Source organism: Capra hircus, chromosome 1 (genome assembly GCF_001704415.2).
Source record: "Capra hircus breed San Clemente chromosome 1, ASM170441v1, whole genome shotgun sequence".
Classification (NCBI taxonomy): domain Eukaryota; kingdom Metazoa; phylum Chordata; class Mammalia; order Artiodactyla; family Bovidae; genus Capra; species Capra hircus.
Genome location: NC_030808.1, coordinates 138,943,378 through 138,958,657, shown reverse-complemented (window position 1 = coordinate 138,958,657; position 15,280 = coordinate 138,943,378). Strand labels below are relative to the sequence as shown.

Genomic DNA, 15,280 nt, shown 5'->3' with positions numbered 1-15,280 from the left:
GATTTCTCTAATAATTTAGAGTGGTGTTGAGCATCTTTTCATGTGTTTATTAGCCATCTGTATGTCTTCTTTGGAGAAACGTTTGTTTAGGTCTTTTTCCTACTTTTTGACCAGATTGTTTATCTGATACTGAGTTGGATGAGCTGCTTATGTATTTTGGAAATTAATCCTTTGTCAGTTGTTTCATTTGCTATTATTTTCTCCCATTTTGAGGGTTGTCTTTTTCACCTTGTTAATAGTTTTCTTTGCTGTGCAGAAGCTTTTAAGTTTAATTAGGTCCCACTTATTGTTTTTATTTCCACTACTGTAGGAGGTGAGTCATAGAGGATCTTGCTGTGGTTTATGTCATATAGTGTTCTGCTTATGTTTTTCTCTAAGAGTTTTATAGTTTCTGATGTTACTTTTAGGTCTTTAATCCATTTTGAGTTTATCTTTGTATATGGTGTTAGGAAGTGTTTTCATTTTTCAATTCTTCATTCTCTGTTTCTCTCAGCACCACTTATTGAAGAGACTATCTTTGCCCCACTGAATATTCTTGCTTCCTTTGTTAAAAGGTGCCCATAGGTGCATGGGTTGATATCTGGGCTTCCTGTCTTGTTCCATTGGCCTATATTTCTGTTTTTTATCATGCTGTCCAGATGACTGTAGCTTTGTAGTATAGTCTGAAGTCAGGAAAGTTGATATCTCCAGCTGCATTGTTCTTTCTCAAGATTGCTTTGGTTATTTGGGTCTTTTGTGTTTATATACGAATTGTGAAATTTTTTGTCCTAATTCTGTGACAGATGCCTTTGATAACGTGATAGAGATTGCGTTGAATCTTTACATTGCATTTGATAGTACAGTCATTTTCACAATACCGAGTCTTTCAGCCTAGGAGCATGGACTATCTCTCCATGTGCTAATGTCATCTTTGATTTCTTTTATCAGTCTCATAGTTTTCTGTATACAGGTCTTGTGACTCCTTAGGTAAGTTTATTCCTAGGTATTTTATTCTTTTTGTTGCAGTGGTAAATGGGATTGATTCCTTAATTTCTCTTTCTTGTTTTTCATTGTTAGCATATAGGAATGCAAGTGATTTCTAGGTATTGATTTTGTATCCTGCAGCATTACTAAATTCACTCATTAGCTGTAGTAATTTCATGATAGCATCTTTAGGATTTTATATGTATAGTATGATGTCATCTTCAAACAGTGTGAGTTTTGCTTCTTCTTTTCCAATCTGGATTTCTTTTATTTCTTTTTCTTTTGTGATTGCCATAGCTAAGACCTCCAAATCTGTGTTGAATAATAATGGTGAAAGTGGGCACCCTTGTCTTATTCCTGATCTTAGAGGGAATGCTTTCAGTTTTTCACCATTGAGAATAATGTTTGCTGTGGGTTTGTTGTATATAGCCTTTTTTTTTTTTTTTTTTTTTTTTTGTATATAGCCTTTATTATGTTGAGGTAGTTTCCTTCTATGCCCATAAATGGGCAAAACAAGCTTTTGAATTTTGTCAGGAGCTTTTCCTGCATCTGTTGAGATTATCATATGGTTTTTATCTTTCAGTTTTTTAATATGGTGTATCACATTGATTGATTTGGGTTTATTGAAGAATCTTTGCATTTCTGGGATAAACCCGACTTGATCATGGTGTGTGATCTTTTTAATGTGTTGTTGAATTCTGGTTGCTTGAATTAATGTTGAGGATTTTTGTGTCGGTGTTCAGTGATATTGGCTTGTAATTTTCTTATTTTGTGATGTCTTTGTCTGGTTTTGGTATCATGATGATGGTGGACTTGTATAATGAGTTTGGGAGTGTTCCTTCCTTTGTGATTTTTTGAAAGAGTTTCAGAAGGATCGGCATTAGCTCTGCTCCAGTCAGCTGTGAAGCTGTCTGGTTCTGGGCTTTTGTTTTTGGGGAGATTTTTGAATCACAGTTTCGATTTCAGCATAAAGCCAGTATGTTCAGTTCAGTTCACTCACTCAGTCGTGTCTGACTCTTGGTGACCCCGTGGACTGTAGCATGCCAGGCTTCCCTGTTCGTCACCAACTCCCAGAGCTTGCTCAGACTCATGTCCATTGAGGCGGTGATGACATCCAACTGTCTCATCCTCCGTCATCCCCTTCTCTTCCTGCCTTCAGTCTTTCCCAGCATCAGGGTCTTTCCCAATGAGTCAGTTCTTCGCATCAGATGGCCAAAGTATTGGAGTTTCAGCTTCACCATCAGTTCTTCCAATGAATATTCAGGACTGATTTCCTTTAGGATTAACTGGTTTGATCTCCTTGCAGTCCAAGGGACTCTCAAGAGTCTTCTCCAACACCACAGTTCAAAAGCATCAATTCTTTGGCGCTCAGCTTTCTTTGTGGTCCACTCGCACATCCATACATGACTATGGAAAAAAATCATAGCTTTGACTAGGTGGACCTTTGTTGGGAAAGTAATGTCTCTGCTTTTTATTATGCTGTCTAGGTTGGTCATAGCTTTTCTTCCAAGGAGCAAGTGTCTTTTAGTTTCATGGCTGCAGTCACCATCTGCAGTGATTTTGGAGCCCAAGAAAATAAAGTCTGTCACTGTTTTCCATTGTTTCCCCATCTATTTGCCATGAAGTGATGGGACTGGATGCCATGATCTTCGTTTTCTGAATGTTGAGCTTTAAGCCAACTTTTTCACTCTCCTCTTTCACTTACATCAAGAGGCTCTTTAGTTCTTCTTCAGTTTCTGCCATAAGGGTGATGTCCTCTGCATATCTGAGATTATTGACCTTTCTCCCGGCAGTATTGATTGCAGCTTGTGCTTCATCCAGCCTGGCATTTTGTGTGATGTCGTCTCCTTGGAAGTTAAATAAGCAGGGTGACAATATACGGCCTTGATGTACTCCTTTCGCAGAGCGGAACCAGTCGGTTGTTTCATGCCCAGTTCTAACTATTGTTTCTTGACCTACATACAGATTTCTCAGGATGCAGGAAAGGTGGTCCAGTATTCCCGTCTCTTTAAGAATTTTCCAGAGTTCATTATGATCCACAGATCAAAGGCTTTGGCATAGTCAATAAAGCAAAAATAGATGTTTTTCTGGAACTCTGGCTTTTTCTGTGATCCAGTGGATGCTTGCAATTTGATTGCTGGTTCCTCTGCCTTTTCTAAATCCAGTTTGAACATCAGGAAGTTCTTGGTTCACTTACTGTTGAAGCCTCATCTGGAGAGTTTTGAGCATTACTTTGCTAGTGTGTGAGTGCAATTGTGCAGTAGTTTGAGCATTCTTTGGCATTGCCCTTCTTTGAGATTGGAATGAAAATTGACCTTTTCCAGTCCTGTGGCCACTGCTGAGTTTTCCAACTTTGCTGGCATATTGAGTATAGCATTTTCACAGAATCTTCCTTTAGAACTTAAAATAGCTCAGCTGGAATTCCATCACCTCCACTAGCTTTGTTCATAGTGATGCTTCCTAAGGCCCACTTGACTTTAGACTCTAGGATATCTGGCTCTAGGTGAGTGATCACACCATTGTGGTTATTGGGATCATTAAGATCTTTTTCATATAGTTCTTCTGTGTATTCATGTCACTCCTTAATATCTTCTGCTTTGGTTAGGTCCATACCATTTCTGTCCTGTATTGTGTCCATCTTTGCATGAAATGTTCCCTTGATATCTCTAATTTTCTTGAAGAGATCTCTAGTCTTTCCCATTCTATTGTTTTCCTCTATTTCTTTGCATTGATCACTAAGGAAGGCTTATCTCTCCTTGCTGTTCTTTGGAACTTTGCATTCAAATGGGTTTATCTTTCCTTTTCTCCTTTGCCTTTAGCTTCTCTTCTTTTCTCAGCTATTTGTAAGGCCTCCTCAGACAACCATTTTGCCTTTTTTGCATTTCTTTTTCTTGGAGGTGGTCTTGATCCCTGCCTCCTGTACAATGTCACAAACCTCCGTCCATAGTTTGTGGCGCTCTGTCTGTCAGATCTAATCCCTTGAATCTGTTTGTCACTTATGACACTGTGTAATTGAAAGGGATTTGATTTAGGTCATACCTGAATGGTCTAGTGGTTTTCTGTTTTTCAATTTCAGTCTGAATTTTGCAATAAGGAGTTCATGATCTGAGCCACTGTCAGCTCCCGGTCTTGTTTTTGCTAACTGGATAGAGTTTCTCCATCTTTGCATTTGATCTTAGCCAAAAGGCTGAGAAGCGATAGAGATTCTCCATCTTTGGCTGCAAAGAATATAATCAGTCTGATTTTGGTATTAACCATCTGGTGATGTCCATATGTAGAGTCATCTCCTGTGTTGTTGGAAGAGGGTGTTTGCTTTTTCCCTGGTTCATTTGGTTCCTAGACCAAATTTGCCTGTTACTGCAGGTATCTCTTGACTTCCTACTTTTGCATTCCAGTCCCCTATTATGAAAAGAACTTCTTCTTTTGGTGTTAGTTTTAGAAGATCTTGTAGGTCATTGTAGAGTCGTTCAACTTCAGTTGAAGTTAAAGCTGTGTTCAACTTCAGCTTCTTCAACATTAGTGATTGGGGCATAGACTTGGATTACTGTGATATTGAATGGTTTGCCTGGGAAACAAATCATTCTGTCATTTTTGAGATTGCAACCAAGTACTGCATTTCAGACATTTCAGTTGTGCCTGTGAGGGCTACTCCACTTCTTCTAAGGGATTCTTGCCCACAGTAGTAGATAAAATGGTCATCTGAATTAAATTTGCCCATTCCAGTGCATTTTAGTTCACTGATTCCTAAAATGTTGATGTTGCCACCAACATCAACTCTTGCCATCTCCTGTTTGACCACTTGTAATTTACCTTGATTCATGGACCTAACATTCCAGGTTCCTATGCAATATTGTTCTTTACAGCGTCAGACTTAAGTCCATCACCAGTCACATCCACAACTGCGTGTTGTTTTCGCTTTGACTCTGTGTCTTCATTCTTTTTGTAGTTATTTCCCCACTCTTCTCCAGCAGCATATTGGGCATCTACCGACCTGGGGCACTCATTTTTCAGTGTCACATCTTTTTGCCTTTTCATACTGTTCTTGGCGTTCTCAAGGCAAGAATATTGAAGTGGTTTGCCATTCCCTTCTCCAGTGGACCACGTTTTGTTAGAATTGTCCACCATGACCTGTCTGTCTTGGGTGACCCTACATGGCATGGCTAATAGTTTCATTGAATTAGACAAGGCTGTGGTCCATGTGATAGTTGGGTTGATTTTCTGTGATTGTGGTTTTCATTCTGTCTGCCCTCTGATGAAATAAAGATAAGAGGCTTATGGAAACTTCCAGTATGTTAAACTGTGTTAACGTGTATTTTAAAACAACATGTTCTTCTTTTCTAGTCCACGTCCCCTGAAGTTCACTGAAAAGCCTAGACCAGGTGTTCAAATGCTGTGTTCTTCATTTAGTGTTGGTAAGATACCTTTAGTATTTTTTTCTTAGTTTTGTTTTAGTTTTTTTGAGCAACCACATGGCTAATGGCCTTTATCAGATGGATGGTGAATGTCTTATGCTCATTTTATTAGATTTAACCTGTGATGTTAATTAGCCTTTTTCTTATCTTCCCCCTGCTGACTTTCTTGGATTTTTCATAGTAATCAGAGCCAGGGATATAAGAGAACTGGCAAAAAGGAGGCTCAAAGTGTCCAAATGAGCAATTCCTGTGCCATGTGCCCCATGTGTATGATAAGCCAAGATGGTGATTTTCTTTGAATTGCTGGTTTTTGGTAGTTAAAGTTTGTTTTGCACACATCTTGTGAAATTATTCCTCTTTTTCTTTTTTATACAGTGGACTTGTGTGGTAACCTTTGTTTTGGGGAGAGGTCAAAGATTTTCCCCCATAGACGTCTGCACATGAGAACAAGTGAACTTCATATACCATAGCTATGTTTAGGTGTGTGTTAACACTTAGTCGTGTCTGACTCTCTGTGATCCTGTGAACTGTAGCTCACCAGGCTCTTCTGTTCATTGGATTTTCCAAGCAAGAGTACTGGAGTGGGTTGCCATTTCCTTCTCCAGAGACCAACCTGACCTGGGGGATTGAACCCAGGTCTCCCACATTGCAGGCAGATTCTTTACCGTCTAAGTCACCAGGAGCTCCCTAGGAGTATAAAGGTATTTAGAAAGCAGAACCTGTTTTCATGTATTTGTGGAGTGGCAACATCTTAGTCCTTGTCACAACCAGTATGACAGAGGGAGATAATGGACATTTCCAGATTGAATTAACTTTTTAAAATTAAGCCTCATCTAATGTGTACCCCACTCCCACCCTTACCCCACTATAATACCACCAAACAGTTCTCTGATACTAGCTTGGCATCCTACAATTTAACTCCATTCTGACACTGCCTACCTAGAGAATAGTGTGAAGACTGCACAGGTTAAGGGCTCAGTGCTACAAGATTCCCAGCCCACCCCCAGCCTCAGACCCGGTTGTCACCTTGCTTCTGCTGACGGGCTGTAGGTCAGAGGCTCCCACAGCTTCTTCCTTGGATTTAGTTAATTTGCTGGAACAGCTGACAGAAGTCCTTTTACTCAGTGGATTTTTGGTTTATTATGAAAGAACGTAATTCAGGAATAGCTAGATGGAAGAGATGCTTAGGATAAAGACTGTGGGAAGGAGGACTCTCCAGTCCTGCTATTCTTCGCTAATCTCCTCCTGTTCATCCACCTGGAACCTCTCCGAGTCTTGCCCTTTGGGTTTTTTTGAGGCTTCATCACACAGGCACAGTTGATTAACTCATTGGCCATAAGGATGGATTCAGCTCTCTCCCAGCCCTCTTTCCCAACCTCTATCACATGGTTGGTTCCTCTTCCATAGATGCTTTTCAAAAGTTACCTCATTAACATAAACTCTGGTGTGATTGAAGTGGGTTTGTTATATGAAAATCAAGATATCAGTATCATTTCACTTAGGAAATTTTAAGGGTTTTTAGGAGTTCAGCCAGAAACAGGGATGAAGACCAAATACAGATTTCTTCTAAAAATCATATCACAATATATTATGTTAATTTTTAAAAGTTCTTTATATAATGAGATGGATCTATTGAGATGAATATACTTTTGGTATAGAGAGCTTACTTAATATAGAACTTTGGTTAAGACATTTGTTACAAACGATTTTTAAAACTTAAAATTTTTGTTTCAGGTGGTATGTTTCTAGCCACAGGTAGTACTGATCATGTAATCAGAATGTATTTTTTGGGTTTTGAAGCACCTGAAAAAATCGCGGAACTTGAAAGTCACACTGTAAGTCTTCATGTTTTAAAATTAAGATTTACTTATGATATTCCTGTTGGTATATAGTCTCAATAACAGATTGTTATTGATTTTACTTTCACCTTAAATGGAGGAGGAGTTGCATTTAAAGATGAAAGATGATACTGACAAGCTCAGCACCTTATTGTGCAAATGCTTTACAGTGGTTATTTCTACTTCAGGTATATTTGATTATGACAACTGATTTGGGTGAGCCTATTTGTCTTAACCAAGCTCATGGAATTAGAATGCTGTTTTATTGACGTGCACTATAAGATAGGTAACTCTCAGTGTTCTGGAGTACTGCTCAGCAGTCAGGTCATCTTTTTCTCCTTAAGGAAGTTCTGTGAAGTTATTTGATAAAAAACAGATTCACTTTAAAGGAAATTTTTGTTTGTTTGTTTTGCACATAATCATCAAAGTGAATGCGACTTGTTTTCAGCTACTTAAACTTTTTTATCACTTTCTATCCATATTAATTTTGTAGATGTAATTAACTGTAAATACAGGTTTAATTTTAGAAGCGGGCTGTTTTTTCTCTTTAAACCCTATGTGTCTATCTCTGAGATAAAAGCTGTGTCTTAGTCTGGTTTGATATGTAGTTAGGTTCTTTGCTCTTAAACATACAATATATGTTTGAATGGCAGGATTAAGCAGCAAAAGTGTAGATCTCTTACTTTAAACCAAATGTGCTTCTAACTGTAAAACTGGGTGGGCTCTTTCTTTGTTTATAAACTATGTAGATGATTACTTTTGTGTTTGGTTTTCCCTCTCTTTAGGATAAAGTTGATAGTATCCAATTTTGTAACAATGGTGATCGGTAAGTAAGTGTGAGTTTGTATTCATGAGTGTGTTTTTAGGTAAATGTGTTTTGCTTCCTATTAGTATAGCTTATGTGTCACTTTGCAGGTATATATCATATGGCAGGCCCTTGTTAGTAACTGTAGTAATTGAAGGAAAAGTGTCTGTGTCAGGGAGGAAACAGATTAAGTTTTTAGAATTGTAGTTTCTGCAGCCTTCCGTATCAAAAGTAGTTCTTTAGTTCACTGCTGGCTGTTTGATTTATAGGAAAATGAGGTGTAAGGATAATGAAATTTCTTACATTTGAGTAGTTGCATGAAAGTGAAAGTCGCTCAGTCGTGTCTGACTCTTTGCAACCCCATGGGCTGTACAGTCCATGGAATTCCCCAGACCAGAATACTGTAGTGGGTAGCTGTTAGCTTCTCCAGAGAATCTTCTCAACCCAGGGCTCCCACATTGCAGGCAGATTCTTTACCAGCTGAGCCACCAGGGATGCCTATTTGAATAGTTAGATCTTTTCTAATCAATTACTGTGTTATAATCTGCAACAAAATTATCACTTAAATTATATCCTTTTTTGTGGTCCCCAGTGTCTTTTCAGGTGCCTCTTACCTCTTCTTTTTAACACTTAAAGTGATGGATTTATTTATACATACTGACTAGCATGAAATTGAATTTAGAGTTTAAATGCTTATAATGGCACTTTTGCTTTTACTAATTCTCCCATTCATCTTTAATTGTGCTTCCCTAAATGGCAACTCACTCCAGTATTCTTGCCTGGAGAATCCCAGGGACAGAGGAGTCTGTTGGGCTGCCGTCTTTGGGGTTGCACAGAGTCAGACACGACTGACGTGATTTAGCAGCAGCAGCGCCCCCTATTACTTATGTACATATCTTTTCAAAACTATTTGACGAGGTAGTGATTGGGTTTGAAATGTGCTTTACAATAGGGCCAGGCAAATCAGAGTAAACCAGATTTTCTCCTTTTCGTAAAGTGAAGTCGCTCAGTCGTGTCCGACTCTTTGCAACCCCATGAACTGTAGCCTACCAGGCTCCTTCATCCATGGAATTTTCCAGGCAAGAGTACTGGAGAGGGTTGCCATTTCCTTCTCCAGGGGATGTTCCTGACCCAGGTCTCGAGCCCGGGTCTCCCACGTTGCAGGCAGATGCTTTACCATCTGAGCAACCAGGTAGCTTAGAAAGTGAAAGTCACTCAGTCATATCTGACTCTTTACAACCCCATGGACTATACAGTCCATAGAATTCTCCAGGCCAGAATACTGGAGTGGGTAGCCTTTCCCTTCTGCAGGGTATCTTCCCAACTCAGGGATCGAACTTAGGTCTCCTGCATTGCAGGCGGATTGTTTACCAGATGAGTCACAAGGAAAGCTCCTTTTCTGCTTTTAGGTAGGCCCTAAATCCCTGTCTTTTTGGAATTAACACCTGTAGATTTACCAGCAGTCAAGATAGCTACATTAAAAAACTTTTTGCTTGTGGTTTAACTGTACCCTTTGGTAGCATGTATATAAGTAGATCTGTTTCTTTTATTTTAAGGTTCTTAAGTGGTAGCAGAGATGGAACAGCACGAATTTGGAGATTTGAACAGTTAGAATGGAGAAGCATCTTACTAGATATGGCCACTAGAATCTCAGGGTAAGTTGAGATGGTTTGTTTCTAAGTAGGTGCATCCTGAGAACTTGGTCTGTCTTTCTGATTGGTTTTTTGCTTTGTTCAGGAACTAGAGCCACCTCCGATCTAAGTGAATGGCTCCCTCCTGCATATCTGACAGATACTTAAACCTATTATAATCTTAGATTTATGTAGAAAAGAACACTGTATTTATTCCATTGTTCAAAGCATTGACTTCCTCTGAGGTGTTGCATTTAAAACCACCTACTGTTTTAAATATATAAATAACTCAAGTATGTCAAACGTGGAGATTTTCAGAAACTTCTGTTTTTCTGAAGATAGGATGGGACCTCCCTGGCAGTCTAGTGTTTAAGACTCCAGGTTTCCACTGCAAGGGCCATTGGTTCAATCCCTGATCAGGGAGCTAAGATCCTACAAGCTGGGAAAACAAAAATGAAAATACGATTTTTGGAATTTTTATTTTTTACATTTTTTTAACTTATGTAAAGATCTATAACTTTTTATTATTTTATTTTTAAAATTTATTGATTTTAGTTGGAGGCCAATTACTTAACAATATTGTAGTGGTTTTGCCACACACGGACATGAATCTTTAAAAAGTTATATTTTAAAAAGCTATATCTGGTTTAAAAAAAAAGTAAGGAAATACATTTTATTGTTTCTGTTTTTAAAAATTGGTCTCCATTGGGAGTGATATTTTCATTTTACATGGTAAAATTTTGGTTTGTAAAATGGTATTGAAGGCAAGTTTGTCTTAACTGTTCTCCTCCCCCAACACTCTGGGGTCTCAAAGATATTTTGAGCAGCTTTGAGATAATTTCAGTATTTCCCAAGATATTATAAATTTCAAATACATTGTGTTTTGGGATTTTTACATACTGGGAGACTGTATAGGTGGTGAGAAGAATATGCATTTTGGAGTCAGAACTTTGCTCAAATACCACTGACACTTTTTATAGCTATATCATTTTGAGACCATCACAATCTGTTTCGTCATCTGGGAGATGAAACTGCCTGCCTTTAAGTACTATTGGCAATTGAAAATCATATGCACATTTCTCCCAGAACTTGGTGTGGTAGTGGTGGTTTAGTTGCTAAGTTGTGTCTGACTCTTGTGACCCCATGGACTAGCCTGCCAAGCTCCTCTGTCCATGGGATTTCCCAAGCAAGAATACTGGAGTGGGTTGCCATTTCCTTCTCCAGGGGATCTTCCTGACCGAGGAGTTAAACCTGGGTCTCTTGCATTGCAGACAGATTTTTTACTGAGTGAGCTGCGAGGCAAGCCCAGTCTACTTGGTGTAGAGTAGTCATATCACTGTTTTTAGCATTTTTTGAGAAATGTTACACATTCTGTTGTTTAGAAATTTTCATGTCTGCTTTATTTTTAGTAATAGTAGGAGAAATTAACTCATTCTCCACTGTGGTTCAAACAGTTGTATTGGATTTCAAAATAAATTTGATATTAATATCTTTGTGAAATGACCTGTGGTAGAGAATGGAAAGGATACATACTGCAAATCTGATAATCCCTGTTCACAAACAAATCTTTACAATTACTTAAAAATGTTACATCTGGATATTCAGCATTTTAGTGTCAAAGTGAATAATAATGAATGAATAACAGTGAAGAAAATTTGAAACCGTATTCATGTATGAACAGTTACTTTATTAGGCAAAATAGCAACATCATTTTAACAACTTGAATAAAATTTTTAAAATATATTATTTGGCTGCCTCCGGGCCTTAGTTGCCTGATGGCATGTGGAATCCTCCTGGACTCAGACTGAACCCAAGTCCTGCATTGACAGGAGGATTCCTTATCAATGGGTCACCAGGGAGGTCCAGAATTTTTTTAAATGAGATTGAGAACTGTTTAGTTTTCTTGTTGCTATACTCTCTTCATGGAGAGAACTTTTCCTATATTTCCCCTCCTGGTAGAAATATTGTTTTCTCATTTAAAGTTTTACCTCTTGCAAATCTTGAAAAGCAGTGTTTTCTGTGTGTACAAATTGATAGATACATTTGTTCTAGTGTTCTGATCTTGGCTGATCTATTTGATGAAATGCAACACATCTATTAGTAAAGTCAAGTGAAGCCTGGAATCTTAGCTTGTATTCCATTTTGTCTCTTGTGTTACACTTCCTCTGAACAATCTAGTTAGAATTATTCAGTCATTTGTGTTCCATTGTGCTTACACAGATAGTTGTTACATAGCACTCTTCCTTGTAGCTGTTTTCTTTAAAATACATGTTTATTTTATGTTTATAATTTCTTTGAATGTGCTCTATGACTTCAGAAGCAGCTAGGTTCTCCCCCTCCCCCATATTACTGACTGCTGTATTTTACACAGAAACTGCATATTGCTTTCATGAAGGCAGCAAAACATTGCAGACATGTTTGTATAAGACCCTTCTTGCCAAGGGAGCCGTAGGAACAGTCTGTAGGGAAGTGTAAAGAGGTAGTTCAGCATAATGAAAGTCTGTCAGGAACTTTTCTAGACATTAGGGGCATGAAGGTGAATTACCTTCTTCCTGTCTTCCAAGTAGTTGAAAATATTACTGATAGGCCTTGCAGTCAAGAGAAAGGAATCCTAGGTGTAGAGAAAAGCTGTGCTTTTATGAATAATGCTGGTGTTCTGGAATCTGCCTGTGTTCAGCCTCTGAACTGTTTTTGGATCATCCCTTCCCCCTTGGGATCTTGCTCTCATCTGTTTGTAGATAACCTCTTGTGGGTCAGATGTGATAAACTCTATGAAGGGGAAAAGGTGTGGACGTGAGCTAGATTATTTACTATTTTTGTATCCATGAGAGATTGTGTAGCCACCTACACATACAGCACTGCACATGTTGTATTTTTTTTCTTAGAGATTTATCTTTGGAAGAGGAAAGGTTTATGAAACCCAAAGTAACAATGATAGCTTGGAATCAGAACGATAGCATTGTTGTCACAGCTGTGAATGATCATGTCCTCAAAGTGTGGAATTCTTATACTGGACAGCTGCTTCATAACCTGTTGGTAGGTAGTTTATAACATACAACAAATAAAGATTTTTAACAAATTTTAAAAAACCTTTCATTTATATTATCAAATGAATAGAAATTTATATATATACTAATGTATAAATTACTGTCATTAATGCATTTTTAAAAGCCCTTGGATACTGTGACAACATGGGGTTTAATTTTAAACTTATAACCTTCAGACCCTCCTTAACTATATGACTTTGTTGAATAAAGGGACATGCTGATGAAGTATTTGTTTTGGAGACACATCCCTTTGATTCCAGAATTATGTTATCTGCAGGACATGACGGCAGCATATTCATATGGGATATCACAAAAGGCACCAAGATGAAACATTATTTCAACATGGTAAGTGCGGAAAGTGTGTGTCTCTGTGCCTGTTTGCACTTGTTTCAAATGTTTGGATAAGGAGATGTAGCCGAACCTGCATGTTTTTGGCAGTTTTGTATTTCTAAAGATCAGGGTGCTACTTTAAGGCTGATAAATATCTGATAGTCATATGTTCACATGTACATACGTAAGTGAAATCTGTATAACTAATTCACATGAGGGGAAGATTTTTAAAATGTATTTAGCTTTGTGTCTGTGAATGTGTCCCTGTCTGTGTTTAAATTGGCAAAATTACGGTAATTCATACCTTTTCACTATTTAATTTTATTGAAATACCTGGTAATAAAAAATAATATTCAGTAAAGTCCTCTCAGGAGTCAAACATCGTTTTTGTTTCCTCAGCTTTTTTCTTCTTGCACACATATGTTTGAAAACCAGATTATGATCTTATTGCATATTTTTAGAATTTCTTACACATAGCTGCAATATAGTCACCAAAAATCAGCAAATTTAACATTGATAAGGTAGCATTACCTAATCTGGTTTACATTCAAAACTTGTCAATTGTCCTAATAATGCCTTTATAGTTATGTTTTACCTCTTGGACTAATTCAGGATCATGTATCATATTAAGTAGTTATGTATTTCCACTTATGTAAAATCAGTAATCCTTTACCCTGCATATCTTGCCTTTTTACAGACAAGTAATACTACAGGATATTTGTTTTGTCTGTTATTTCTTCATGATGTAATACTGTTGTAAATTTTTTGATTTAAAAAAAATGATAATGTGCCCTCCATGCATTGTATTAGGAGGCTAATGATGTTTATATGTTCCACTATTAATATGGTGATTATTATAAGTATTTGGTTAAGGTGACATCTGCCAAGTTTTCACACTAATTTTTTTAATGTTTCTTCTCTTTGTAATTTTTAAACTGATTTTTTTCCAGACTGTGTAAATGTCTGGTTCCTTATTAAACTTTCACAGGTATCAATATCCATTGAAGAGTTTCTGATGGCATCATTTTTATAGAATTACTAGTTGGCATTGTTACACGTAGTTTTTTGTTTGTTTTTACTCTTTTGTATACAGCTTTGTAATCCCTTCTCATTTTATGTAAAGAATGCTTTTCAAGCCCTTAAATATTTTTTAAGAATTTGTAAATGTATGTTTGATGATTAATTCAGCCTTTCTTAGAAGAGTGTTACTTATGTAGCTAATTTGCTGTTGTTGAGTATTTAAGTAGTTTCTAAAACCTGCACAGCAGCAACAGTTTGAATATATATGTCTGTTTATGTAGATCCCTGATTATTTCCTTGGGATAAATTCTGAGGGGAATGTATAAAAGGGCTTATACATTGTTAAGACTTTTGAGACACACACATGATAGGTTTTCTAAAATTACTCTTTATGTATATTGAGACCCAGTTCAAAGGCTAATTAATTTTTGAGGCAGTACAGTAGCATCCTATAGATGAGTGTTTCTTAGACCTTTTGATTGAAAACCATCTTCGTCCATGTGTGCCATGTTTTTGCTGGTTTTTTTTTTACTTTAAAAATTTTAATTTCAGTATGCTTACATTGGACAGTTTAACTGTCCAAAATAAAGTGTTTTATTTACTAACATTAAATGCACTAAAACAATTCAAATAGCGTAAAGTAGATCATTAGGCACCTCTGAATGTTGTATCTCTGTTTGGAATCCGGGGAAAAGAAATAAACCTTCTTTCATTTTTCTGTGGCCTTAAAATTCATAGGTACATCCATCTTGAAGTCGCTCAGTCGTGACCGACTCTTTGCGATCCCATAGATTGTAGCCTACCAGGCTCCTCTGTCCATGGGATTTTCCAGGGAATAGTACTGGAGTGGATTGCCATTTCCTTCTCCAGGGGATCTTCCCAACCCAGGGCTTGAACCCCGGTCTCCCGCATTGTAGACAGATGCTTTACCGTCTTCTTAATTGTCCTTTAAAACTCAGTAGGAACATCCTAAATTTAATCTGTTAAAATAGAAGACTACATTAATTCAGGCTTTAAACAGAATATAATCTAAAATAACCACTAAGCCAAAGAGTGACCTGAAAAGTCTCAAATGGACAATAATGATTTTATTTCTAGTCAAACACCAGAAATTGGCCTTGTAGGCGGAATAATTCTTACCTTTACTGATCACCCGAGAGTCTCCTAATTCTTGGGTTTTAAGCTACTAATGAGACAGTATTTCATTAAAAAAGTAGTAAACATAGTGTGTGGC

At 37.5% G+C, this 15,280-nt stretch overlaps 1 protein-coding gene across 1 annotated transcript in view; it reads left to right on the top strand.

Moving 5' to 3' along the window:
* BRWD1 (bromodomain and WD repeat domain containing 1) overlaps nt 1-15,280 on the top strand; it is a 123,910-nt gene that overhangs the window by 32,679 nt on the left and 75,951 nt on the right. The window contains exons 10-15 of the mRNA XM_018051507.1: nt 5,305-5,375; nt 7,110-7,210; nt 7,999-8,039; nt 9,575-9,673; nt 12,535-12,685; nt 12,907-13,041. Coding sequence (XP_017906996.1) covers nt 5,305-5,375; nt 7,110-7,210; nt 7,999-8,039; nt 9,575-9,673; nt 12,535-12,685; nt 12,907-13,041 — 598 coding nt within the window. The remainder of the gene's footprint in view (nt 1-5,304; nt 5,376-7,109; nt 7,211-7,998; nt 8,040-9,574; nt 9,674-12,534; nt 12,686-12,906; nt 13,042-15,280) is intronic.